Source organism: Pseudoliparis swirei, chromosome 4, assembly GCF_029220125.1.
Source record: "Pseudoliparis swirei isolate HS2019 ecotype Mariana Trench chromosome 4, NWPU_hadal_v1, whole genome shotgun sequence".
Taxonomy (NCBI): domain Eukaryota; kingdom Metazoa; phylum Chordata; class Actinopteri; order Perciformes; family Liparidae; genus Pseudoliparis; species Pseudoliparis swirei.
In genome coordinates this window covers 30,387,073-30,413,345 of record NC_079391.1, presented here as the reverse complement: position 1 = coordinate 30,413,345, position 26,273 = coordinate 30,387,073, and the positions used below count along the sequence as shown (strand labels likewise).

The window sequence follows — 26,273 nt, the reverse complement described above, 5'->3', positions numbered from 1 at the left end:
GGGACGCGTCGGGGGAGGGTTGATCGATATTGGCCCGAGGAACAGACAACGAAGCCGGAGCATCGCTTTCAGGTGCATCCATCCACCTCTCGCTCTCTCTCTCGCTCTTCTCACTCTCCCTCTCCCTCTCGCTCTCGGTCTCCCTCTCGCTCTTCTCCCTCTCTCTCTCTCTCTCTCTCTCCCTCTCCCTCTCGCTCTCCCTCCCTCTCTCTCTCCCTCTCGCTCTCGGTCTCCCTCTCGCTCTTCTCACTCTCCCTCTCCCTCTCTCTCTCTCTCCCTCTCGCTCTCCTCTCGCTCTCGCTCTTCTCACTCTCCCTCTCCCTCTCGCTCTCCCTCTCGCTCTCCCTCTCTCTCCCGCTCTCTCGCTCTTCTCACTCTCCCTCTCTCTCTCTCTCTCTCTCCCTCTCGCTCTTCTCTCTCTCTCTCTCCCCTCCCTCTTGCTCGCTCTTCTCCCTCTCTCTCTCTATCTCCCTCTCGCTTTCCCTCTCACTCTCCCCCTCTCCCCCTCTCGCTCTTCTCACTCTCTCGTTCTTCTCGCTCTCACTCTCCCTCTTGCTCTTCTCACTCTCCCCCTCTCTCTCTCCCTCTTGCTCTCCCTCTCTCTCGTTCTTCTCGCTCTCCCTCTTGCTCTTCTCCCTCTCTCTCTCTCCCTCTCGCTTTCCCTCTCACTCTCCCCCTCTCCCCCTCTCTCCCTCTTGCTCTCCCTCTCTCTCTCGTTCTTCTCGCTCTCCCTCTCCCTCTTGCTCTTGCTCTCGCTCTTCTCACTCTCCCTCTCGCTCTTCTCCCTCCCTCTCTCACTCTCTCTCCCTCCCTCTCTCTCTCTCCCTCCCTCCCTCTCTCTCTCTCTGGGGGGGGTTGATGGTGGTAGAGTCTGGTGCAGACGGTGTGGTTCCATTTCTACAGCCCATTGTCCTCCATCAGGCACTACGGGATGTTATCAGCTTTAGCCAGGCTCGACCTCCTACACTGCTTCAATAGGTGTGTGTGTGTGTGTGTGTGTGTGTGTGTGTGTGTGTGTGTGTGTGTGTGTGTGTGTGTGTGTGCGTGCGCGCGTGCGCGTGCGCGCGTGCCCGTCCATCCATCCCGCAAACACAATGCTTCATTCCATGTCTCCCAGGGCTCCCTTTACATTTCTTCCTGTCTCATTACCCAGTGAGAGTCCTGTTATCTGTTCCAGTCGTACGCACCAAGCAGACCTTTAGCCTTCTCACACACACACACACACACACACACACACACACACACACACACACACACACACACACACACACACACACACACACACACACACACACACACACACACACAGAGCTGTTGCTAGCGGCGTAATCCTGACATCAGTGGTCGTAATGAATACTCACTTAGTGTGTAATCAGTGTGTGCATCTAAGAGCCCACAGGCTCATATATTGACTTTATTGATATTAAAGACAAACATGCCGAACAGTCTCTGACTCAAATCCCATCTCCAGTCAGCGGACCGTTGTATTTGGGCGAGCGGCGCTGATCGGTCAGGTCATCAGGAAGTCTATTGATCCTCCGCGTTGCCCAGTGCCTCTCCTCAGGTGAAGGTTTTCACGGCACGAAGGGGAAATGAAATCGTAAAACAAAGAAACAGAAACAGCGGTACACGGGGAGTCGTATGTATAATGAGACGTAATTATTCAGCGTTACGCAATGCGTACATTTTTTATATTTGTGTTGTTCTTCGAGGAGCTGTGTGTCACGCCGGTGTCGGCTTAACGCTCACATGACAAACGGCATCATTTAGCTTCTTCCTGTTGCATCATACGGAGTAAACATCGACTCAGAGCCGGAGAGTCAAAACGACTTCAGTCCGTAGCGACGGGCGAGATATCGGATGACGTTTGGGAACCGAACGCCGGTTCTGAGGGATTCTTCCTCTGAAGGCGTCGCGGAGCCTCGGGCTGATGAACGGCTGATTGTGAATGCCTGTTTTTTTAATAAAGGCCAGCTGCCTGCTCGACTGATTACCTGCAGCAGTCTCTCTCTCTCTCCCTCTCTCTCCCCCCCCTCCCTCTCTCTCTCTCTCTCCGCAGTGATAAACAAGCACATTAGAGGCCGGAGCATCGGCTGACACCTCCCCGATACACGAGGTCTTTTCAAGAATTAATTCACGTCGAGTATTTCCATTTTATTTATTTATTTCTCTTTCTAAACGGGCCCGTGTTGGACGGCCGTGCCGCCGGGCCGCGTGCCCTCTGCCGATTTTAAATCTGTTTTGCCTAATTGATAAATGTTTTCGCTTCATAACTTGTGACAGAAAATTAATAGCGCTGGTCAGAGCACGTGTGTGTGTGTGTGTGTGTGTGTGTGTGTGTGAAGGTCGTGGCGGAGGCTGCCGGCTGATGGTTTAATTTTTTTCTTTCTTCTTTCCTCGCCCCTCCAGTCGTGCCTAAGCAGACCCCGGCCCCCTGAACCCACCCTGGTGGCTAACTCTGGTCCACTTCCCGGCACCTGAATCAGGACCCGGCCCACCAAATTACCCAGAAGGCCATCCTGCTGCCTTTGGAGCCGCTGAGCTGAAGGGAAAAGTCTCATGTTGTGTGCGGTACCAGCAATCTGATCTTTTTGTTGTTGTCAATTTCATCGATTTCCCACATTACCCAGAATGCCTTTTGGCAAACCTTGGAGAGTGGCCATGAACTAATATTTCGCCGTTTTTTCTTCTTCTTCCCCTCCACATCTGGGAGTGCATGTGGAGTGAGGAACCTGCAGACAGAAGGTGGAGGACTGAGCTCGCCGATGGAGACCGATGCGGAATTTTAAGCAGAAGTTGAAAACAAGCCGAGTTGGAAAGAAAGTGCGGGAGGCTTAAATCTGTGAGGACCTGAACGCACCGCCAAACGAATGCTACGCACCTGCTGATGCGGGGGCGTCTGTGGGTCAGTGCTTAGCAGGTCTGTCTGTCTATCAGGGGGTTGCTGGTTCTAGTCTGTGTCCTTGAGCAAGACCCTAAACCCTGAGTTGCTCCCTGTAGCGTGAACGCATGAATGTAACATGATCGTTAGTCTCTTTGGATAAACGCCTCAGCTAAATGAAATATAATGTAATGGATGTGTAGATAGGCAACTGTGTGCTAATGATGTCGGCGATAGTTCGTTTTTCTTTTTTTTGCCCCGAGGGCCAGAAATCAATGAATTGCAGCGTCATGAAGCGATAGTCAGCATTTAGAAAGAAACTCAAGTTTATTTCGTTCTTCCATTTTCCCAGCCCTTTCCCAAACAAAAGTGAGCATATATATATATATATATTATATATATAATATTATAATATATATTAAAGCTCCATGTAACGACGCAGCTTCCATTTTCCCAGCCCTTTCCCAAACAAAAGTGAGCATATATATATATATATATAAAATATTAAAGCTCCATGTAACGACGCAGCAAGAACATTGTGTGTGTGTGTATATATATTTAAAATATATATAATATATTTATATATATATATATATATATATATACACACACACAATGTTCTTGCTGCGTCGTTACATGGAGCTTTAATATTTTACTAATCTCTCAACAGGCGGTTAAAGGTTCGTCTCCAGACTCGGACTCGTTGGTTCTGCTCTGACGTCGTTTCAAAATGTGACCGGACCGGCGCCGATGGACAAAGTAAGCTTTGCAAGATTATCCGATTGACTTGAACTTAAAGTATCATTCAACAAAATAAAAAGATAACATGAGCTTTTGAAATGTTTCACTTGTAATGTTAAACAACCTTTTACGAGTTCACGTGTACCGTTATGTTCCGTATTGCTTCATGGCGGACTCTAACGCTCCGGGTTCAGCTCTCAGCGCGGCGATGAATACTCGCCATCGAGCAGGAGTTCTGTGGACGTGACGCGGCACATTCATCTATTTATTTATTTATGTATTCATCAAACGGAGGTACACGGCACACATCTCACCGGAGCCTTTCCCCATAATCTGTCAATGCACAGGCGGCTCTCCGGCGCCACATGTATCTTTATTAGATCTCTGGCGGCCCGTCTCATCGCGCTCCACCTTATTCATCCTTCCGGGAGCTTTATGAAAAATTCATACACGAGAAAAGGGGAAAAGGGGAAAGGGGGGAGTGGTGAGCTGCCCTCTCTGATTTGAAAGAAATCATTAATTTCCACACCTATTGGTATATTCCCGACTATCTCTTCAGATGTGAATCTTCACTTTGCGAAGAGGAGGGTGAGAGACGCTCAGCGCCGGGGAGGAAAGGTCCAAGTAGGCAATTTATCCGCCTGCTGGCATCGGCAGCCTGAGCATCCATACGCTCGGCGACTTTAGCCATTAGAGAGAACGATATCCCTCCTTTGGTTCTTATCTCCACCTGGTCTCCCTCATTTCACAGTTCCTTGAACATGGAATAACGTAATCGTGCACTCGCCATCGGCTTTATCGACTCCCTTCACTCCGCGTGGCGTGATATCTGGAAACTGTGCGTTCATTTGAATCAAATCAAACTTTAACGTCAGCAAAATACTGACGTCTCTTAAATCAAATTAGATCCAAATGAAAAAGCAGTTTTCACCTCCGTCGTGAGCTAAAGTCCTTTCAGGAAGAAATGGAATAAAATCTGAAAAGATCAAATATGTGAAATAAGTTTGATTAAAGTTACAAAGTTATTGTTCTGGCTAGATTGATTGGAATATTCAATATATTTTTTTAAAGGTTTTATACACAAAAAATAAATAAATACAATATTTAGACTAACATAAGATTACTTTTTGGTGACTAGATTTAAACTACGAGGAATACAAAATAACTCAAATGGGAGCATTTCAGTCTACAGACTAAATCTTAAGTAGCTGCCAATCAATCAACCAACCAATTAACCAAACTCAAATCATAATTCACACTTCTTCCCAACGCTGTCCAAAATCATAATTTAATGTATTTTAGAAAAAGTTTGGAAATACCAGCATTTCTGTTTTAACAGTGTGTATTTTTCATAACTTGTGGCTCTGCAGCACTTTATAAAACACGAGGTCCGATGTTGGTCCGTTACATTTTATATTTTTTTTACCCGCCAGCTTGGATGAGAACCCGTTTCCCGACCCCCGACCTCAGCGTGGGGATTCTACGCCCCCCGTGACGTCTGACAGGCTGCGTGGCGATCAGCTCACAGCCGTCGCCGCTCTCACCGGAGCGATGGAGGTATTCTCGGGCCTCAAGTGGAGCTCCTGTGTGGCGATGGTGAGCCAATGAGGCGCCTTCTTCATCGTCATCATCATCACACGTTGAATGCAAAGACTCAGCGAATAAAGTAAACAACTAAAATATTTATTAACCGAATAACTTTTTCCCCCTCTTTTTTTGTTTACAGCAAGCTCTCATCACGACACAATGACACTTAACCCTTTGAGTACAGCAAGCGCTCCTCGATCTCTAACATGAAGAAGAACAAAGGCGGACCCACAGTAAGGAGGAACACAATGGTTCTGTGGTTGTTCTGGGAGTAGGAACAGAATCAATAACAACAATGTCATGTCAACGTTAGATTTCTTCTTTTCTTTTTCTACATGTGTACAAGAGATTTTTCAGTTCAGTTCAAATAGACGTGTTTTTAAGGGGTGGCGGGCGGGGGGAATACAAAATAAACAAAGATGCGGGGTGGGTTAGGGTCTGTTCCCGGTCGACGCTCATTCTGAATCCCAAAATCCACTTCTCAGCTTTTATTGAGGGAACACTGATCAGAGATCTGTACACACACACACAGAGGCTAGTCCAATCCACGAGGTCGTCCTAAAACTGAAAAGACAGAAAACGATGACCGATACTAAAAGGGTTAAGGCAAGAATAGAAAAATAAACAAATAGTAGAAACAATAGAAATGTTGCTTCTTGCAATGCTCGGCCCTAAGAAGCTGTGCGAGTGACACGTATTCACAAAGTCGGACTCTCTGGACAGAACCCGTCACTTTACACACTATGTACAGCAGAACTGGACCTATCGCACACAAAGGAAGAACACAAGTAGTCCACTGAAATCAATCAACGTTATTCATGAACACAATGAGAATTAAAAAACTGTATAATTGTATATTGTCAGGTATGTAAAAATGTTTTTTTTTTATAGTCGTCATTCTTATCAAATCAATCAACAGCAATCTGAAAACTTTGTTTTCGGCAACAGCCCTTTGTACAAACGCCTGCTTCCTCTTTGACGGGCACGGATACCATTTACAGACATTGTGTGTGTGTGTGTGTGTTTGTACTTTGTGCACAGTTGACGATTTCAGTTTTACAAGAGCTGTTGTGACGACAGAGGAGACACACACACACGAAGGGCAGAAAGGACGTGGCGGCCGAGAGGTCAGAGGGGTCGCGGCTCCTGGGGGGTGAGTGTGGAACAAAATATCCTCGAGACGAGACGTAATGCGACAGAATGGTGGGAGGGGGGGCGCTGTATTACTGGAGGACTCATGACTAACAGGTGAGGGAGGGGGGGGGGGTGACATCACCTAACGGGTCTTTCAAAATTCCCGGTTTCATTTGGAGATGGGTCCAGTCCCTGTGGGAGAGGCCGACCTCGTCTGTTTGTAGATGCATGTATGCTGAATGTCATTTTGTCGGTAGTAAAACATTTATATATATATTTAGCGTGTAAAGAAAAAGTTCCGCACCCTTCGATTTGTTTGCATGTCCAGCCGTAAAAAGCATAAATATGTAAATGCATCAAACGATTATGGAGGATTATGAATGTTCTTCTCTTCTACAGTAGCTTTGTTCGCTTTGACTTTTTTTTTCTTTTCAGATTGTATAAAAGTCGTTGAGGAAATTAAATGTTTATTACATTAAACAAGATATAAGATAAAAATGTGTTTATGGTTTCAAGTCTTCTTGATGTCCATCCACGAAATCACAGTCCAAGTAAAATAACCATGAAGCAGGGCGTGTGTTGGGGGCGTGGCTACCTTGTGACCGACAGGTTGTCCATTTCTCAATCATGAATGTTCCGGTGGCGACCGGCTCCAGGCGCTGCAGCTCCACGTCTGTCCAGCTGCTGAGCGCCGCGTCTCCGTTTCGGGGTTTTCGGGACAGATTTCCTCAAGACATTTAGTGACACGATGGGAACGACACAAAGACATGTACACAACAAAGTGACTGGTGAGCGTGTCTGCCTGAGCCACACAATCACTCACACACACCCTCGCTCCCTCGCTCGCTCACTCGGTCGAGTTACGGCGTCACGGGCTCAACCGCTCGGTCCGTCCGGTGCACACGCTGGCATGCACGTGTGTGTGTGCGCGTGAGTCTGCTTCATGAATCCGAGGGGGGAGTCGTCAGATGGGGGGGGGGGGGAAGGGGGCGTGGCAGTCCCGCGGCGAGGAGGGCGGCGGCCTCAGTTGTTCTGCAGGCAGTCGAGATCCACCGAGCAGCAGACGTTCCCGTTCTGAAACAGAAGAGAGTTCGGAATATTTGGTCGCGTGTCCAAGCGCCGCGGGCCGCCGGTGGCCGTCGCCACGGTGACACGGTGACACGCTGAGTCTAACCACTTGGAAAAAAGAAGAACGTGAGACGATGAGTTACACGGAGCGCTTGTGGGCTATTTGGCTTCCATCACATATCTTCTAGTCCACGTTACGTCTCCATGTCATCACCTGTGGAAGATTCCGGATTGTATCGATCTCTAGAAGTTTTTCCAAGTTTCTCCCCCCATTCATTTTGTCTTTAATACATATCTTTAACCCTCCTGTTACCTTCAAATTTACTAACATCTTTTACCCCTGGGGTCAATTAAAACCTAGAGAGAATTATTAGAATTAATATTGTTTCCCAAGTTTAAGTGTGAGGTACTTTGGTTGTTGACTACCTAAATATCCCTTTAAATAAATAAACAAGTTGATATTTATTATATGTTTTACACAGTGAAAAACAGCCTGGGGTCAAATTGTACAGGACAATGAAAACATATCATCATGAGCATTTTATGTTTTCCCAGTTGTCCCCAATAAATTAGGAAAAGTCCTGAAATATGAATTTAAAAAAATGATGTCAATCATTTTTTTAGAGACGTTAAACATTGAATGGGGTCAAATTAACCCCAAAGGGTTAATCACCTTTTCTCAAACTGACTTTTTTCTTCGACTCGGAGGCCCTTACGTCCACCGAGCCCCCCGGTCCCATTACCATTATATTCTGGAGGTCTCCACGGGGTTCAGAGGGTTCTGTTCATTTGTAAACTCGTATTCTGGTCTATAGAACATTCGAAAAATGGATCATCATATATTTTCTGATTTGTGGAGAGATATCCAACAATTCCCTCCGTAAAAAATCCTGGCTTTATAACTTTATTTTGGTTCCAGAAATGTATTCAATGACATAATGCCTCATTTGCATATGTAACCATCACATTTCAGAAAAAGATGTGACACACTGAGCTGCATATATTTCTGACTCCAGATTAAATGCACCTTACGCCATCTGTGACCAACAGACTGCAGAAGATTAGCATTGCATAACCTCAGAGAGACGCACTGACGCACAGTTCCCCTCTCCAGGAATGTTCTGCTGTGACGCCGTTATGCAACACGAGGAGGTTGAGCGTTGAATCCCAATCAAACATGGCGGCTGCTGCTGCTGCCTACCTTACACTCGCAGGTGGCGCAGGGCGAGTTGGCCATGTGCCACGTGTCTCCGCCGAGGCGGACGGCGCCCGCCGGGTCCTGACACGTCTGCCGGATGTCGTAGGACAGGTCGTCGGCCAGGCAGGGGTCGGCGACGCAGCGCGGGCAGCACTCGCCCTCCGCCACCGCCGCGTACTCGCACGCCAACGCGGGGCAAACCAGAGGCCAGCAGTCCACCGCCCCCTCCTGAGCGGGGAGGAGAAGGACATGTGTGTGTGTGTGTGTGTGTGTGTGTGTGTGTGTGTGTGTGTGTGTGTGTGTGTGTGTGTGTGTGTGTGTGTGTGTGTGTGTGTGTGTGTGTGTGTGTGTGTGTGTGTGTGTGTGTGTGTGTGTGTGAGAATCAGCTGATCTGGCAACAGTCACAGCTCACATGCTGATTAGTTGCCACGTCTCTAATTAGCGAGGTGATAATTATCCGAGCGTTCTGCACACGCAGCCGGATTCAACGCGGCCGCGAGCTCGGAGCGCCGCGTTGACGGCGAGATTCTGCGCTTTCTTTTTTTTCATGTCATCGTGTTTTTTCTTCTAAAAAGCAAACGGGATTTAATACGGCCAGCTTTCATTTCTGTTGGCAGGAAACATATGTAGCTTTTAAACAAAACGTGTGTGTGTGTTTGTGTGTGAATGTTTGTGTGTTTGTATATGTATATGTGTGTGTATATGTGTGTTTGTGTGTGTATGTGTGTATATGTGTGTTTGTTTGTTTATATGTGTGTGTGTTTGTATATGTGTGTTTGTATATGTGTGTGTGTGTTTGTTTGTTTATGTGTGTGTGTGTTTGTATATGTATGTGTGTGTGTGTATATGTGTGTTTGTTTGTTTGTGTATATGTGTGTTTGTGTATGTGTGTGTTTGTATATGTGTGTGTGTATGTGTGTTTGTATATGTGTGTGTGTGTATATATGTATGTGTGTTTGTTTATGTGTTTGTTTGTGTGTGTGTGTATATGCATGAGTGTATATGTGTGTTTGTTTGTGTATGTGTGTGTGTATATGTGTGTTTGTTTGTTTATGTGTGTGTTTGTGTGTTTGTATATGTGTGTGTATTTGTGCGAGTGTATATGTGTGTTTGTGTATGTGTGTGTGTATATACATGTGTGTGTGTGTGTGTATATGTGTGTGTGTATATGTATGTAGGTATGTGTGTGTATATGTGTGTGTATGTGTTTGTTTGTTTATGTGTGTTTGTGTATATATATGTGTGTGTGTATATGTGTGTTTGTTTGTGTATATGTGTGTGTATATGTATATGTGTGTGTGTGTACGCACCATGCAGCGGCACTGCTGGCAGCCGTGCAGCCAGGCCGTCCCGCTGCGGTGCAGCGTGCGGCCGCCCTGGTCCAGACACTGGCTGCTGGGCCTGCTGTCGCAGCCGGGGCAGCAGGACAGGTCCACGTCCGCGTCTGCGCAGTCGCAGGCTCTCCTCCTGCAGTACGTCTGCCCGTCCTGCAGGGGGCGAACGGACGCAAAAACTTGTCCTCTGAAAAGAGTTCGACCCTGGAAGAAGATTTCTGAAGGCCTGATATTTAAATGTTTTGCCGTCTCTGTAAAGTGTTATGATTCAAAAAGCTCGTTTGGACTTTGACCAGACTCCAGCACGGGGTCGAGACGCCGGTGGTCAACTTTCATTCAGCCGAATAATTCAAGGCCTCTCAAAATCTCTATTTTTCTACCAGCTAATATATTTTTTTTAGAGCTGTGAATAAAGCGAGGATTCAATCTGCCTGGAAGCCGCCGCCGTGTCCCGGGCTCTGCCGACTTGATGGCCCGTTCTCCTCGCCACAGCCGGCGCCGTCTGAGCACGACGTTGTAAACGGAGAGATGTAAAAATAAAATAAAAAATTGCATGGAACGGCCGCTTAGAAAATGTACGTGCGCCATTAAAACGGTTCAAAGGGGGCGACGCGGAGCCCGAGTTTAATCGGCGGGGGGGCGGGTCTTCACGGTTCCGGCCAACGGTACGGCGCCGCTTGTCATTTTAATGCCGGGGAATAACGCCGCGCCATGAATGTGAATGCGGCGCCGAGCGAAAACATTACGTCGTTTTGTTTTACGTCAACTTTGACGACAAAAACTTTTGCGATGACTTTGACGACGCGCTCTTCGCGTCCTTCCGGACGACTTCTTTTATTTTTGTCTCCTCGAGGGTAATTTAACTTGAGAGCATTTTATTCATGTGGAACTCTAAAATCCAATTCTCTAATTGCACTAAATCTCCCCCTTTTTATTTTCCTTCAAATAAAATGTTGTTGAAGGCGAGTGGAGGAGCTCTTTTATTCTTCCGTTTCCACCTTTTGAAGTCAAATCTTCTGGATTTTTTGTTTTTTTTAACAAACCCTTTCATGCTCTGCCCACTGTCATCATCCTCCATCTTCCCCACTTGCCCCTCTCCAGACATTTCAATCCTATTACATCAATAAACCGTCCTCTCATGTTCAACAAGCCCATCTGTCTCGCCTTCCTCTCTTTTCACAGCTCACATGTGAGAATCACGAGTGGATGTAAATACCTGAACTCATCGGCGTACACGCTCACATCCCACAGTCCTCTTAGTCAGAACCCCTCGGCGAGGGCGAGGGCGAGGGCGCCGGTGTGTGTGAGACGTAACCTCCACCGACCCACGGGACCACGCGTCAACGTTTACTTTCAGTTTAACGCCCCCTGGAGCCGGCCAAGCATCTCGCGGAGGAAGTAATAAATAATAAGTGGATGGCGACAAGGCATTAATCACCAGATGCAGAGTGAGACGTGTCAAAACTCCCCCCCCCCCCCACACACACACACACACACAGTATTTGCTTCAGTCCACGTTTCACACTCCCCGGATTAGTCGTGGTGGTAAATCTAGAGTTTTATGAGCCGGTGACGCGTCATTGGATGAAGTGCCCACGGCTGTCACCTCATGCACAATAACGGTGTGTTAATATAACTCTGAGCCGTAACTCCCCCAGACCGAATCTGATCGCCGCCTCGCTCCGACCTCCAGGCTCAGCTTTGACCTCCCGTGCCCACCGAGAGTTCTCAGGGTTTCCTGCCTACCTTGCAGGAGCAGACGGCGCAGCGGTCGAAGCCGGGCCTCCAGTCCTCTCCGTTGCGCCGGACCTCCTCCTCCTCCTGCGGGCAGTCGCCGCCGCAGCCCGGCCCGGCCGCACACGCAGTCGTAGCCCCCCGGGAGGTTCACGCACACGCTGTCGTTCCAGCAGCTGTGCGTCTGCACACCGCACTCGTCAACGTCTGGAAGGCAACACAAAAACAAAGAAGCGTACATGTCATTTGTCGGGGATAGTGTGCGTTTCAGAGCGAGGGTCAAGTGAGTTTCCGGGGGGAAAACTACAAGGAAAGACTTTTTTTTCTTCTTCAAAGTAACGTAATAATAAAAAACACAACTGCACAACAATATCTGTGCGACATGCGAGATGTAACCTTTACCAACTCTGTGGGGATTTACTCTCACTACATTGTCCATGTTGTCACGGAGCCGGCAGGCGTCGGGTCGAATGGGCATGAAGAAATATTTCAGCCCTCAAGTCATGCGCTCAAATTAATTGAATTCAGTTTTTTAAAAGTGGTATAAACCGATATTAAAGTAGTTTGGGTCAGATAAGGAGGACCCAGAGGGCTTTAGTAGCTTCTTTCATTAACCCACACATTATTAGTGCTGTATTCCTTCTTCGTGAACACAGTAGACACACACACACACGCAGAGTAAACCTGGATATGTGCATGTGCTGCATATTTGAGGTTTTGGCTCCAGCCCTGAAGACGTCCTATTGGTTGAAGAGACGCATGTTGCGCTGGTTTAAAAACGAGGAGTCTTCCTCAGTCAGCAAACCAACTGTTTGTTGTCCAAACTACGAACTACAGTAAAAGAGAATAGTCCGACAGATCTAGTCTTTAGAAAGAAAAGAGCGAGCTGGGGGCTAGTGATAGTGATAGTGTGCTCATCTGTGTGCGCATTATAACAGGGTGGCAGCCCGCCTGTTATAATGGTAGGGGAAACACTGGTGTATATATATATATATGTATATACACACATATATATACATATATATATACACACATATATATATACGTGTGTATGTATATACATATATATATATATATGTGTATATATATACGTATATATATACACGTATATATACACACATATATATATATATATACATATACACAGAAAGAGTGCACCTGTTCATGCTGGCACCACAGCATCAGTCCCAACAGTCACAGCCCTTATATTCTATTTTTGGATTCTATTTTATTAGTTGGATGAAACGTCTATTGGGACAGAAATGTGAGAAATGTCCTCTCTCACATTTCCGCTCCGCACTCCAGGAGAAGAAGGAGAAGAAGAAGAAGGAGAAGAAGAAGGAGAAGAAGAAGAAGAAGGAGAAGAAGGAGAAGGAGAAGGAGGAGAAGAAGGAGAAGGAGCCGTTAGGTTTCTCACTCCAGGAAGCAGGGGGCCAAAGGTCAGGGCCTCCTCTCCGATGACATTCAGGTCTTTACCTTTACTCAACGAGAGGAGCCCATTGGACAGTGAGCTCTGCTCTCACCTGCTGCCCACCGACATGGATCACACCCACGCCGCCCCGGCATCGGGCCGCCGGCGCCGCGTTACCAAAAACTACATTTACAAAAATGGAATTGATGATTGTGTGTTTCACCTCAGCCACACCGTCACACGCTCAACCAGTCAGTCATGTTCTGGAGATGGAACACACGCCTGCCTCTGTACCGGCCAACCCGGTGAGTTCCGGTTTCACCACCAGGACAGTGAGAGAGTTCCTCATGGCGGACGCTTCAGGACACGACGGACTCAACGTGATCAACTCAACGGTCTAAGCTGTCACTTTGAGCTTAATGCTGACAGAATGTGGAAATACTTGACTTAAAAAAAAATATATATATATAATATATACATATATAATATATATATACATACACACACATATATATATATACACACACACTTAAATATATATATACACACACACTTAAATATACACACACACACACACAAATATATCTATATACACACACATGTACAGTATATACTAGAGATGCACCGATCAGGTTTTTGGTGCCGATCACTGAAATCAGTATCTGCCGATCCGATAATACCGATCACCGATCACGGTGTTGATTGAAGCATTCTATTTATTGTGTAGCATTATTGCCGAGGACTATGATGAAATACATATATAAAGCAACTCAAACATTAAAGAAATTACAGATTTCTTTAAACATTTAGGACTTTTACTTTGAAAAATGTCCTAATTGACGCATTAAAATAGTTTGATTGCTATTGTAGGGGATTTCAGATATGTATGGAACACATCTGCATTATTCATTTCCAGGAACTCTTGGGGAAATCTATATACAGGACTTTTTTTAACATACAAAAGTCAGACTTATTTTTATAAACTCTTCCTTGGTACAGTAAAAATGTTTTAATGTTAGCATAATTTAAGCTAAATCTCAGAAACGATCTATAAAGATACCAAATCAGTTCATTATTTACTTATATATGTTCGTGTATGATTTGTCGACATCTTATTTTGAAAAACGGATGTTGTTTCACGTGGTTCTTTCTGCTAACTTTGCAAAACCGGATGTTGCCACTTAAATCCTTCCCCTAACTTTATCAAAACCCTCGCGCGCTCCCGATCGAATGTGTTTACCGTCAGCATCAGTCTATAGGGGCAGACATGTGAGAGTCGGCTGAGTTGACCCAGAGATTCAACTCGGGGGACGGGGACGCCGCGTGAGGATCCCCTCTGACCTCTCACTCTGCGGCCCTCGCCGGGCGCATTGTCTCCGTTGCGGTGCGCGGCGATTGAAACATCTGATAGTTCTTGCAGATGTTACGTCATCTGATCGGCCGTTTTGAGAACGCCGATCAAAACCGATAATGGGAATGTCGGCCGATATGGATCGGCGCCGATCAGATCGGTGCATCCCTAGTATATACACATACATATATTCGTATAAATATATATATACATACACACACAGACATACACACATACATATATACACACATACAGTACATATATATACTGTATGTATATATATACATACAGTACATACATACATATATATACACACATGCATACATATATATACACATATATATATACATACAAACATATATACACATACATACACTGTATATATACACACATATTTATACACACACTGTATTACACACATACACACAAACGATGGCAGTGTATTGCTTTGTGTCGGTCTAACTAGTGTGTGTGTGTGTGTGTGTGTGTGTGTGTGTGTGTGTGTGTGTGTGTGTGATTAGCCTGACCTCAGCCTCTAAATGGTGTGGCGGCTCAAGTGTCTAAAAAAAAATGAAAGGAGGAAACCAAGGAGGTGGCAGGAGGTGCCGCAACCATGAGGAGAGGACCGGCAACTGATGAGCGGACCTGGTGGATGTCACCACACCGGCAACAACACTGCTGAGTGTGTGTGTGTGTGTGAGAGAGAGACACCTCCAGTGTGACGGCTCTATGAGCGTCCTCATGAATCACATGTCATGTAGCCGTTCAAATGTTCCTGTAATCTGGCCCTCTGTGTGTGTGTGTGAGAGAGAGAGAGAGAGAGAGAGAGAGAGAGAGAGAGAGAGAGAGAGAGAGAGAGAGAGAGAGAGAGAGAAAGAGAGAGACCTTCCTCCAGTGTGACGGCTCTATGAGCGTCCTCATGAATGAAGTCATGTGTTCGCCCTCATCTCATGTAGCCGTGTTAGAAATGTTCCTGAAATCTGGTGTGTGTGTGAGAGAGAGAGAGAGAGAGAGATAAGCACACTGAAAACTTAGTAGGGCAGCAGACGAGCAAGGGAGGAAGTGGAGGTGAGAGGAGAGTTGTATGTGTGTGTGTGTGTGTGTGTGTGTGTGAGAGAGCGAGAGAGAGGAAGAGAGAGAGAGAGACACCTTCCTCCGTGTTAGAAATGTTCCTGAAATCTGGTGCATGTGTGTGTGTGTGTGAGAGAGAGAGAGAGAGAGAGATGCGTTGGCAACAGACTATTCGCCTCCACTAAATGAGATCCCCGTCCGCCTCACTGCGCTGAAGGATTAGCGCTCTTCATGCTACGTTCCCCACGTTCAGCCACCAGCAGACGGAGCGACGCTCCCCACAATCCCTCCGGAGGAAACCGAGCCGACAGAACTCGCGGCGCGGCGCCCTGACGGATGTTGGTAATTAGGAGGCGTCAGAAAGCGGAGCGCTGCGAGTATTTGAAGCATATATCTTTGGTTTGGCTCCCGGCGGCCCGTACGGAGGAGGTCACGTACCGCGCGGCGAGCGGGAAGGAGAGTGATGCCCGCGCGGGGAGTTTACGGCGTGTTATCCTCATCTCCATGCACAACCTGTTTATTAAAGCCACCCGCCTCTCCCCGGAGCGTTCGGCACAGTAAATGGGTTCCGGGTCGCGGCTCGCCGGCAAAGCCGTAAACAGGAACAAATAAATAACAAAGAAAAAAACAGAAAAGGAGGCGGGCTGCTGTGTGTGTCGCGTCGCGGAAAACACACAGTGACCTTGAACGCAACCTTTTGTGTCGCTTCTTAATGTCACGATATGTGGTGCTGAAATATTACGACATGGTGTTTTAACGTGTTACACTGTAAAAAAAATCATTTAAAAATCCTGTAATTCTAGTACTGCATGTTTAAAAGCAAATATGAGCAAATATTATTTGGCAAATGAGGCCTATATTATATATTTAAAGTTTCAATTCCGTTTTAGCTGAGAAAAAAGCGTGTTTTGTAACAGAATTGTAAGAACGTTAACGTGTTACACTGTAAAAAATTGTTTAAACATATTATTCATGTAATTATGGTACTGCATGTTTAAAAGCATATTATTCCTCAAATAAGGCCTATATTATATTATTCTTTAAAGTTTGAAGTCAGTTTTAGGCTATTTTTTTGTGGTTATACCTAAAAATGTTTTTAGCTGATTTGTGTTAGCTGAAAAAAAAGCGTGTTTTGTAACATGGAATTGTAAGAATGTTAACGTGTTACACTGTAAAAAAATATTTTAAAATCCTGTAATTCTAGTACTGAATAATGTTTAAAAGCAAACACATAATATTGCAAATATTATTCGGCAAATGAGGCCTATATTATATTATTCTTTAAAGTTTCAAGTCCGTTTTAGGCTCTTTTTTTTGTGCCTAAAAATGTTTTAGCTGAAAAAAAGCGTGTTTTGTAACACACAGAGTTGTAAGAGTGTTAACGCGTTACACTCTAAAAATAAAATAAAAAATACTATTCACGTGACTAGTACTGCATGTTTAAAAGCATATTATTCGGCAAATCAGGCCTATATTATATTATATATAATATTATATTAAGTCCGTTTTAGGCTCTTTTTATGTGGTTATTCCGAAAAATGTTTTTAGCTGATTTGTGTTAGCTGAAAAAAAAGCGTGTTTTGTAACACATGGAATTGTAAGAACGTTAATAAATTACACTGTAAAAAATATATAAAAATACACTATTTGTGTAATTCTAGGACGGCATAATGTTGAAAAGCAAACAAAAAGTTTCAAGTGTGTTTTAGGCTCTTTTTTTGTGGTTTTACCCCCAAAAAACTCAACTCAAATGCTATTGTTGGTTAGCTGATCAAAAAGCTCCCAATGTGTTGGTGGATGCAGCTCCGTGAATGATGTCACATTATTATAGGATACAGACGAGTGGCCAGGCTTCAGAAACCCACCCCGCTGGAACCCACAAGAAAAAAGTGAATTAAAGAGATGGCGTGAACTCGACAGAGGCCAACACATCTTCATGAAATATTCTCTCTCCGTCTTCCGTAACTCACCTCCAGCCTCCCTCTCATCCGGCCGTCTCAAACTAATGATCCTCGGGGATGATTTCCATATTCTAAGACAATCTGGAAATTGAAAATCCTCGCGACGTACGCGATGAACGACGGTTTTAATCTCTTGCGTCCTCAGACCTCCAACGAAAACGCACAACTGCGGCAGAGAAAATGCCGCGAACAAAACACACAACGGGGAACTCACATCTCTACCAACTGTTCGTCTCTGCTCTCTGCCATCTGTTCACATCTTCTCCACTCAGAGGAGCCTGAAAACCGAAACACAGCGTAAAAGATGCACGTATGCGTTTTCTCTTTCCATCGTCGCCGAGACATGCGGGGTAGCTACGTGACATCCTCTGGAGGACGGCCGCTGCGTTCTCACGCCACAGAGCTGCGTTCTTAAGCTATTCGCAAACGTCGATCTGAGAACCCAGAACATCTGCTTCCACCGACACTGCGGAGACGCTTGTTCAGTCTAATTTCTTACGGCCTGCGGACGCCGCTGCTTATCTGTACATAGTTTCCACATGCGGGGAAATATGGCCGTGTGTATGAACATGCACTTTAGGTACAGCCCCCCCCTATCTGGGGAGGGGGGGGCGGGGAGATAAAAGACTCTCAGAAGATCCATGCATCACACAGCAGGACGGCTCGCGGAGCCGAACATGAATTAGTACCGGCGTTACAACAGAGTGCTCTGTTCATTTGAAAAAACAAAGCCCATCCTTTACCCAGAAAGCCCCTCTCACAGGGCACACACACACACACACACACAGAGATGAATAAATCCCCGGTTCGCTGCTTTGCGGCAAAACTAGGATATCGTAACAGACGATTGCTGGTGAAAATGCAGCTTGAACTGCATCTGAAAGTGTCACAAAAATCAGCGCACACGTTAAAAAATAAATAAATAAATTGTCCTAATCACCGAAGAGAGACAAAACAATTATTTGCGATTATGTACACACAATTACTTCTCCAAAGAGATGCCAGTAACTTCTCATCCGTCCCCGTTTCACGCCGCTCCACGCTCACTTTATCATCGCGCACATGAATATGTATGAGCACAAACAACACAGTTAATGTCCAACGCCACTTGTGACTAACGGGGGCTTGAGTCAATAGCTGCAGATATGTGTGTGTGTGTGTGTGTGTCGATTTATTTATGCGACGATCTTCGAAAAAATCTTTCTGATTGACACGTTTTTGGTTGTAGAGAAGTGACACCAACCCGAGGGGCTGATGTAAAAGTTGTGTGCATGAAAAAGAAAAATCATTGACGTTTTCACGCTTTATTTCGGTGAAAAAAGTTTGTGTGTCAATAAATGCAACACACGACAACGTGCAATGGAAATAAGCTGAGCGGATGAATCATAACGGAAATCTCCAATATTCCTCTGCTATGTGCGCACCTCGTAGTCGTGGGATGGAAAAGCACATTTCACGACCTAATTCAGTTGAAATGTGTGCGAAATCTGGATGGAAGCTAAATTGTCATGTGCGATGTCACCACAAGGGGGCGCCAGAGCTCACACGTTTTAAAACCCTACACTAAGTGGTGTGTAGCTTTCCCCTTGGTAAGTTTCCCTTTGACGCTTTGTTTTTTTATCAATAAATATTAAACTAACACATCTGATTGCTAGTCTGGCTTACCTTCAGCGCCTGTTGATGTCACAGCTGGACTGTGTGTTCCTTCATTATTCTCAGGGACACACACACCGCACTTCACACCTGACAACATCTCACGGTTTGTTGTTGTTGTTTCTCCCTGTGAACCTGTTCCTTTACTGATGTATCATGAGGAATGCATCCTCCTCCCCGGTGTAGTGTTGGTGCACGAGCTTTCACTGTTGTCCATCTCCAATAAATTACTAATGAATTAGATAGAAATAATTCACATTTTGCAGCGAATTAAACAATTTCAATAACTGATTGGATGTATCAGAAATCCTTTAGTGTGCCACTGAGGGTTATCTCTTGACTTGAATTGAATGTGACGCGTATGAAAAGAGAGGCGAGCTGGTTCATAACCGGTAACGCCGACACCGTCTCCACGTTTCCGTCTTCGACTCTCTGGCTTCGTGGGCGAATGACTCAAAGACATCGAGCAGCCGCGGTCATCGTGAATCATCTCGATCCGGAGCGGCGAAGGTGAGAAGACCCGACGAGCGCGTTACATCACAGAGCCGATGAAGTCACGGCGACGCGCCCGATTATTCAAAAGAGGACGAACGAGACACAGAACGAGGATCCAGCGTGTGTGTGTGTGTGTGTGTGTGTGTGTGTGTGGTTTAAATTCATGGTGCGCTCACCAATGCAGGAGCTGCCGCCGAGCAGGTAGGAGCCATTGTCATGGAAACCACTCCTGCATTCACAGTTGTACCAGCCGGGCAGGTTGACACAGCGGGAGTGGTTGTGGCACTCAATCAGGCCCTCTGCGCACTCGTCGATATCTGAGGACACACACAAACACACACACACACACGGACAGACACACATACACACACAGACAGACACACATTATTTTCTGAGCAACTAAACCTAACCCTGAACCCTTTTTCTTCTTCTGTGTTCTTTGATCTGTGCTGGTGTCTGGTTGCAATCAAGGAGAGATGGAGGAGAGGAGAGGTAAGGAGATGGAGAAGAGGAGATGGAGGAGAGGAGATGGAGAAGAGGAGATGGAGGAGAGGAGAAGAGGAGAGGTAAGGAGATGGAGGAGAAGAGGAGAGGTAAGGAGATGGAGAAGAGGAGATGGAGGAGAGGAGGAGAGGAGATGGAGAAGAGGAGATGGAGGAGAGGAGAAGAGGAGATGGAGAAGAGGAGAGGAGATGGAGGAGAGGAGATGGAGAAGAGGAGAGAAGAGGAGATGGAGGAGAGGAGATGGAGGAGAGGAGAGGAGATGGAGAAGAGGAGAGGAGATGGAGAAGAGGAGAGGAGATGGAGGAGAGGAGAGGAGATGGAGAGAGGAGATGGAGGAGAGGAGATGGAGAAGAGGTGAGAAGAGGAGATGGAGGAGGAGAGGGAGAAGAGGAGATGGAGAGGGAGAAGAGGAGATGGAGAGAGGAGAGGAGATGGAGGAGATGGAGGAGAGGTGAGAAGAGGAGATGGAGGAGAGGAGATGGAGGAGAGGAGAGAGAGGAGATGGAGAAGAGGAGATGGAGAAGAGGAGAGAAGAGGAGATGGAGGAGAGGAGATGGAGAAGAGGAGATGGAGGAGAGGAGAAGAGGAGATGGAGGAGAGGAGATGGAGAAGAGGTGAGAAGAGGAGATGGAGGAGAGGAGATGGAGAAGAGGAGATGGAGGAGAGGAGATGGAGGAGAGGAGATGGAGAAGAGGAGATGGAGGAGAGGAGATGGAGAAGAGGAGATGGAGGAGAGGAGATGGAGAAGAGGAGATGGAGGAGATGGAGAAGAGGAGATGGAGGAGAGGAGATGGAGAAGAGGAGATGGAGGAGAGGAGATGGAGGAGAGGTGAGAAGAGGAGATGGAGGAGAGGAGATGGAGGAGAGGAGATGGAGGAGATGGAGATGGAGAGAGGAGAGGAGATGGAGGAGATGGAGGAGAAGAGGAGAGGAGATGGAGAAGAGGAGATGGAGGAGAGGAGATGGAGGAGAGAAGAGGAGATGGAGGAGAGAAGAGGAGATGGAGGAGAGGAGATGGAAGAGAGGAGATGGAGAAGAGGAGATGGAGGAGAGGTTAGGAGAGGAGATGGAGGAGAGGAGATGGAGGAGAGGAGATGGAGGAGAGGAGATGGAGAGGAGAGGGAGAAGAGGAGATGGAGGAAGAGGAGATGGAGAAGAGGAGAGGGAGAAGAGGAGAGGAGAGGAGATGGAGGAGAGGAGATGGAGGAGAGGTGAGAAGAGGAGATGGAGGAGAGGAGATGGAGAAGAGGTTAGGAGAGGAGATGGAGGAGAAACAACGAGGTAATAATGGTTGACAGCGGTGGAGGTTGATCCATTCAGAGCAAACCTCCACCCGAGCAGCGGCGGCGGTCCACACTAAGATGGCTTCTCTTCTCTTCTTCTTCTCCTCTTCTCTCCCCGTCACAGACAAAAGAGCCGTGTGTGTGTGTGTGTGTGTGTGTGTGTGTGTGTGTGTGTGTGTGTGTGTGTGTGTTGTAAGCCGTCACATCTGTCGTGGGGGGTGGTGGGGGTGTCTCCCATCTGTCAGTCTCTCGGGTCAGGGATCGGGTCAGAGCGACACCAAAAGATTCTCTAACATCCCACTGAAACACGGCGAGATTAGCGGTGACTGTCAGCTTCTTCAGCAAAAGAAACCGAGCCGCGCTGAGAGAGTCTCTTTTGTCCTACAGTCCCCAAACGCACCAGATCATGTTCATCGCATCACGGGACTGAACTCTCTTTCATACCGTGACATTATTATTGGTATTGAAGCTGTTTTCTTCTTCTTCTTCATATCTTTAATGTACAAAAGATTGTGGCATAAACCAAAAACAATGAAAATACGATTTAAATATGGAAATTACATCAAAATGAAAACTCTGGAAAAGAAAGGAGGAGACGGGCCAGTGAGGAGAGAGAAGTGCAGCTTGATCGAGTTCAGATATTGTGTTGGACTGTGAAAGTCTACGGTTTTCATCAAATGCAGGAAACAATTGAATAAAGAGGTTCAGAGCGCGAGACGGAGAATATGAACATGGACAGCATCTGGAGACGGGAGTCGCTGAACGAGCAGAAGATGACACACTCGTCAAAAATAGTTATGTTATCCACGTCATATTATTTACGTTTGACATTTATGATTGCAAAGCAAAAACAACGTCCTTTTTTAACACTGCAAATAGATAAATAAAATCACAGCAACCATTGGTCAACAGCTGTCTGCAATATATATATGTAGTTAAAGATATATTTATAAATAAATATATATAACTAAGCATACTAAATATATATAACTAAATATACAGACTCAACCCGCTTTCCTTCCTCATAACAATGATCCTGCCCGGCGTCCTACACCCCCGCCCATGATCTATGCAGCAGCTTTCATTCTGACAGACGTGTTTCACTACCAAATGCTTATTTCATCTTCTTAGAAGAATGCTTATTGTGTCTGTAAAAAGAATGTATTAAAGATGATCGAGGGACACTCAAACTGTGTGTGTGTGTGTGTGTACAGCCCTCCATTCTCCTCGTCTGTGGCAGTCAAGTGGAGAGGTGACCTTCATGTGGCATAAAGTACAATATACACACACACGAACACACACACACACACACACACAGGAACATCAGCACAGGAAATGTCACAAGGGGCATTCGCAGTAATGTCTCTGAGGACAGAAACAACAACAACAACCAATGTGTGTCTCGGTCGCTACCTGCTGGTCTGGGACCAGCAACATGTGCATTCAATGAATGCATTCATTTTTTTTTAATTACCTGAGTTCATCCTTGACGATAACGTCCCCCTTAAAATTAAAAACCAAAGCCATTTATTCATGTCTACTGCGAAATAGTGTATTCATAGAATCTCCATCACCGCTGTCAACCAAAAACTATTCAAGATGAGTTTCCTCACGATGATTGTTGAGCTGATCAACGGTCAGACGCCCAGCGAGCTCATCAAAGACCCAAGAAACTCAAGTTATCCATGGACCGCCTCTGGACTGAGCCTCGTACCCGAGCCTCGTACCCGAGCCTCGTACCCGAGCCTCGTACCCGAGCCTCGCACCTGCTTTTGAACACTTCTAGGAAGCATTTGTGTGTGTTTCCCATCTCTTCCAGTGGAGTCACACGAGTAAAAGATCTCCTCACTGCCAGGATAGAGAGGCGGAATAACTCGCCCTATATATTACATACGTGAGTATTGTGCCAATCTCCACCGGTCCTTTAAAAGTTGAGATCTCACTCCACACTTTGATGTTTCCAACGTCTAGTTTGACACTTTTGCACTTTGAAGAGCTCAAAAAGTCCCATTACGTATACATCAGAAACACCTTTCCACCCACTGCTGCTGCTACTGTCTAGACGTTGACACATTACATCACGCTCCCCGCCCCCTTCTCCTTCATCTCCATCCTCCATCTCGACATTCCACAGGACATTGTTCACGTTACATTGACTTATGACAACGATGTATTCACAGTGTGTGAACGGGGAGTTCACACACAGGTCATCGCCGCCCCCCCTCTCTCTCACCCCGAGTCAACTAGAGGATGAAGAGATCAGCGAAGAGATGGACTTTCATATTCAGATGCTTCTGATCCTCCCACTGTGGGCGCCACAGAGGAGGTGTGTTACATCACACAGGAAGGAGAAGGCAGAGGAAGGGAGGAGAGGGGGAGGGGGGGGAGAGGCGGGGGGGGGCGATGTCCGGTACACATCGCCCAAATTAAAGTACAAATCAAACCCGGTTCTTCCGGAGGTTCTGCAAACGAGATGTACATTAGGAGGGAAAGAGTTTGAGCCCCTCGGGGAGAGACACGGACGTAGACGCAGAGAGACGAGAGGCTTCTCCTCCGCCGCAGCCGGAGGAGAAGCCTCGTTAGCGGGGAGATGAGTCCATATTTAGCTTCCTATGGGGAGCGAGGATGGAGGAGGGAGGGAGGGGGGGTGTTGCGCAACACATTCCCCCCTTTTTTTCTTTGCATAATCTTTTTTTTCTCGCCCTTCAGCCGCTCTGAAAAATGGGTTCAAAGAGAAGCAACAGAATCATTTTCAGATGCAATGAAGACATTTGTTTCATCCAATCCTGTTAAGTCATCAATATGCAATACACACACAGTGAGAAGAGAGGACGGGTGGGTGAGGAGAGGAGGGGAGAGGAGAAAAGTGGAGGAGAGCGTAGAGGAGTGGAGAGGAGATGAGTAGAGGGAAGAGGAGAGGAGAGGAGTGGAGGGGATGGGTTGGGAGGGGAGAGGAAATGAGTGGAGAGGAGAGGAGGAAAAGGAAGAGAGGGAGGGGGGGGGGGAGAGGAGAGGAGGGATGGGGAGGGGAGAGGAGAGATGGGGTGGGGAGGGGAGGGGAGAGAAGAGGAGGGGTGGGAAAAGGAGAGGAGGGATGGGGAGGGGAGAGGAGAGGAGAGGAGGGGAGAGGAAAGGAGAGGAGGGGAGGGGCAGGAAGGAGGAAGAAAGGAGAAGGAAATGTTTATAGTAAAAAGAGCGAAAGGGGAGAGGAAGAGGAAATGAAGAGGAGAACTGAGGAAGGAGAAGAAGAGGAGTCTAGAGAAGAATGAGCTGTCCTCTTTTACAGCCCTCCTGGGTCCAATTTAAACACAGGGCTTTAGAGGTGAAGAGTGTGTGTGCGTGTGTGTGTATAGGAGTGTTTGTGTGTGTGCGTGAAAGTATGTAAGAGTGTTAGTGTGTGTGAGAGTGTGGAAGAGTCTTAGTGTGTGTGTGTGTGTGTGTCAAAGCGTTAGTGTGTGTGTGTGAGTGTGTAAGAGTGTAAGTGTGTTTATGTGAGTGTGTGTGTGAGTGTGTAAGAGAGTGTTTGTGTGTGTGTGTGTGTAGAGTGAGTGTGTGTGTGTGTGTGAGTGTGTGTGAGAGAGTCGTGGAGGCAGCTGAGCCCTCAGACCTCAGGACCATGCCTTTGATGTCACTGTGAAGCTGGATAACAACAACACGAGGTTCCAGCTGAGCAATAATCAGGTGTGTGTGTGTGTGTGTGTGTGTGTGTGGGGGGTCCCGGGGTCTCACCTGTCTCACAGCGCCGCCCTGTGAATCCCGAGGGACACACACACGTGTTGGGAGACACGCAGGTCCCGCCGCTCCTGCACCCCTCCTCACAGAAAGCTGGAGAGAGGAAGAGGAGGAGGAAAATATATGAGTTCAGTTTGTCTTCATAACCTGGATATCACAGCAGGACAAATATTATTAGTTTAAAAGAGGTGTCGTTATGTGTGTGTGTGTGTGTGTGTGTGTGTGTCTCAAGATGTGGAGTGCCATGAAGCAAGCTAATAAAATATGACATGGCCATATTGTGCCCCGATGAAGAGGCTGCATCACCCTGTGACACTGTGTATATATGTGTATATATATATATACACATATATATACACATATATACACACATATATACATATATATACTAGTGCTGTGAAAAGTAACGCGTTAACTCAGTTAATTAAATTACAGGTTAAACTAGTTTTGTTTTTTTAGCGCATTTAACGCATGCGCAGAATGAGCTTCCAATCCGTCTGTTGTTGGTCGTCTCTCCAGCAGCATGTCATTCTGTCTCTACGTATAAAGTACCCCAAAAAGTCATACTTGAGTAAAAGTAAAGATACTTGACTGGAAAATTATACTTGAGTATAAAGTAAAGTCACCTACTGGAAAAATACTTGAAGTAAAAGTAATAAAGTCACCTATGAGAATACTACTTGAGTAAAAGTATTAAAGTATCTGATTTTTTTTGTACTTAAGTATCAAAAGTAATTTTCTGATATAAAATGTACTTAAGTATTGAAAGTAAAAGTACAAGTAAATGCTGTTAAAAAAACAAACAAAGGGTCAGAATTTTGAGAATTATGAAGTTTATTTGTTTGGGTGCTGTGGCCGCCATGAACAAGGAGTATGAGCTAGGATTCAAGATTCAAGATGTTTTATTTGTCACATACACACACAGGGTGTGCAGTGAAATGAAAGTGGCAATGCTCAGCAGGAATGTGCAAGGGCAACAAGTACACACTATTTACAAATAAAAAACAACAACACAATATTTACAGTAAGTGTGTGTGTGTGTGTGTGTGTGTGTGTGTGTGTGTGTGTGCCTAAGAGGGGCAGTTGTGTGGGTCTATGTGGGGGTCCTGGTGAGGTCGGAGTTCACAATCCTGAT

General features: G+C 46.2%; 1 protein-coding gene and 1 long non-coding RNA gene across 2 annotated transcripts in view; one reads left to right on the top strand and one right to left on the bottom strand.

The window, feature by feature from the left end:
• The first annotated feature begins 2,687 nt into the window (after positions 1-2,687).
• Positions 2,688-5,212, top strand: LOC130192535 (uncharacterized). Its single transcript, XR_008831409.1, has 3 exons — positions 2,688-2,905; positions 3,552-3,640; positions 5,056-5,212. It is a non-coding gene; the product is annotated as an uncharacterized LOC130192535 (long non-coding RNA).
• A 72-nt stretch (positions 5,213-5,284) lies between these two features.
• LOC130192529 (protein kinase C-binding protein NELL1-like) overlaps positions 5,285-26,273 on the bottom strand; it is a 238,494-nt gene continuing 217,505 nt past the window's right edge. The window contains 7 exon segments of the mRNA XM_056412589.1: positions 5,285-7,417; positions 8,613-8,837; positions 9,920-10,096; positions 11,690-11,798; positions 11,800-11,884; positions 19,796-19,936; positions 25,136-25,231. Coding sequence (XP_056268564.1) covers positions 7,367-7,417; positions 8,613-8,837; positions 9,920-10,096; positions 11,690-11,798; positions 11,800-11,884; positions 19,796-19,936; positions 25,136-25,231 — 884 coding nt within the window. The 3' untranslated portion in view covers positions 5,285-7,366.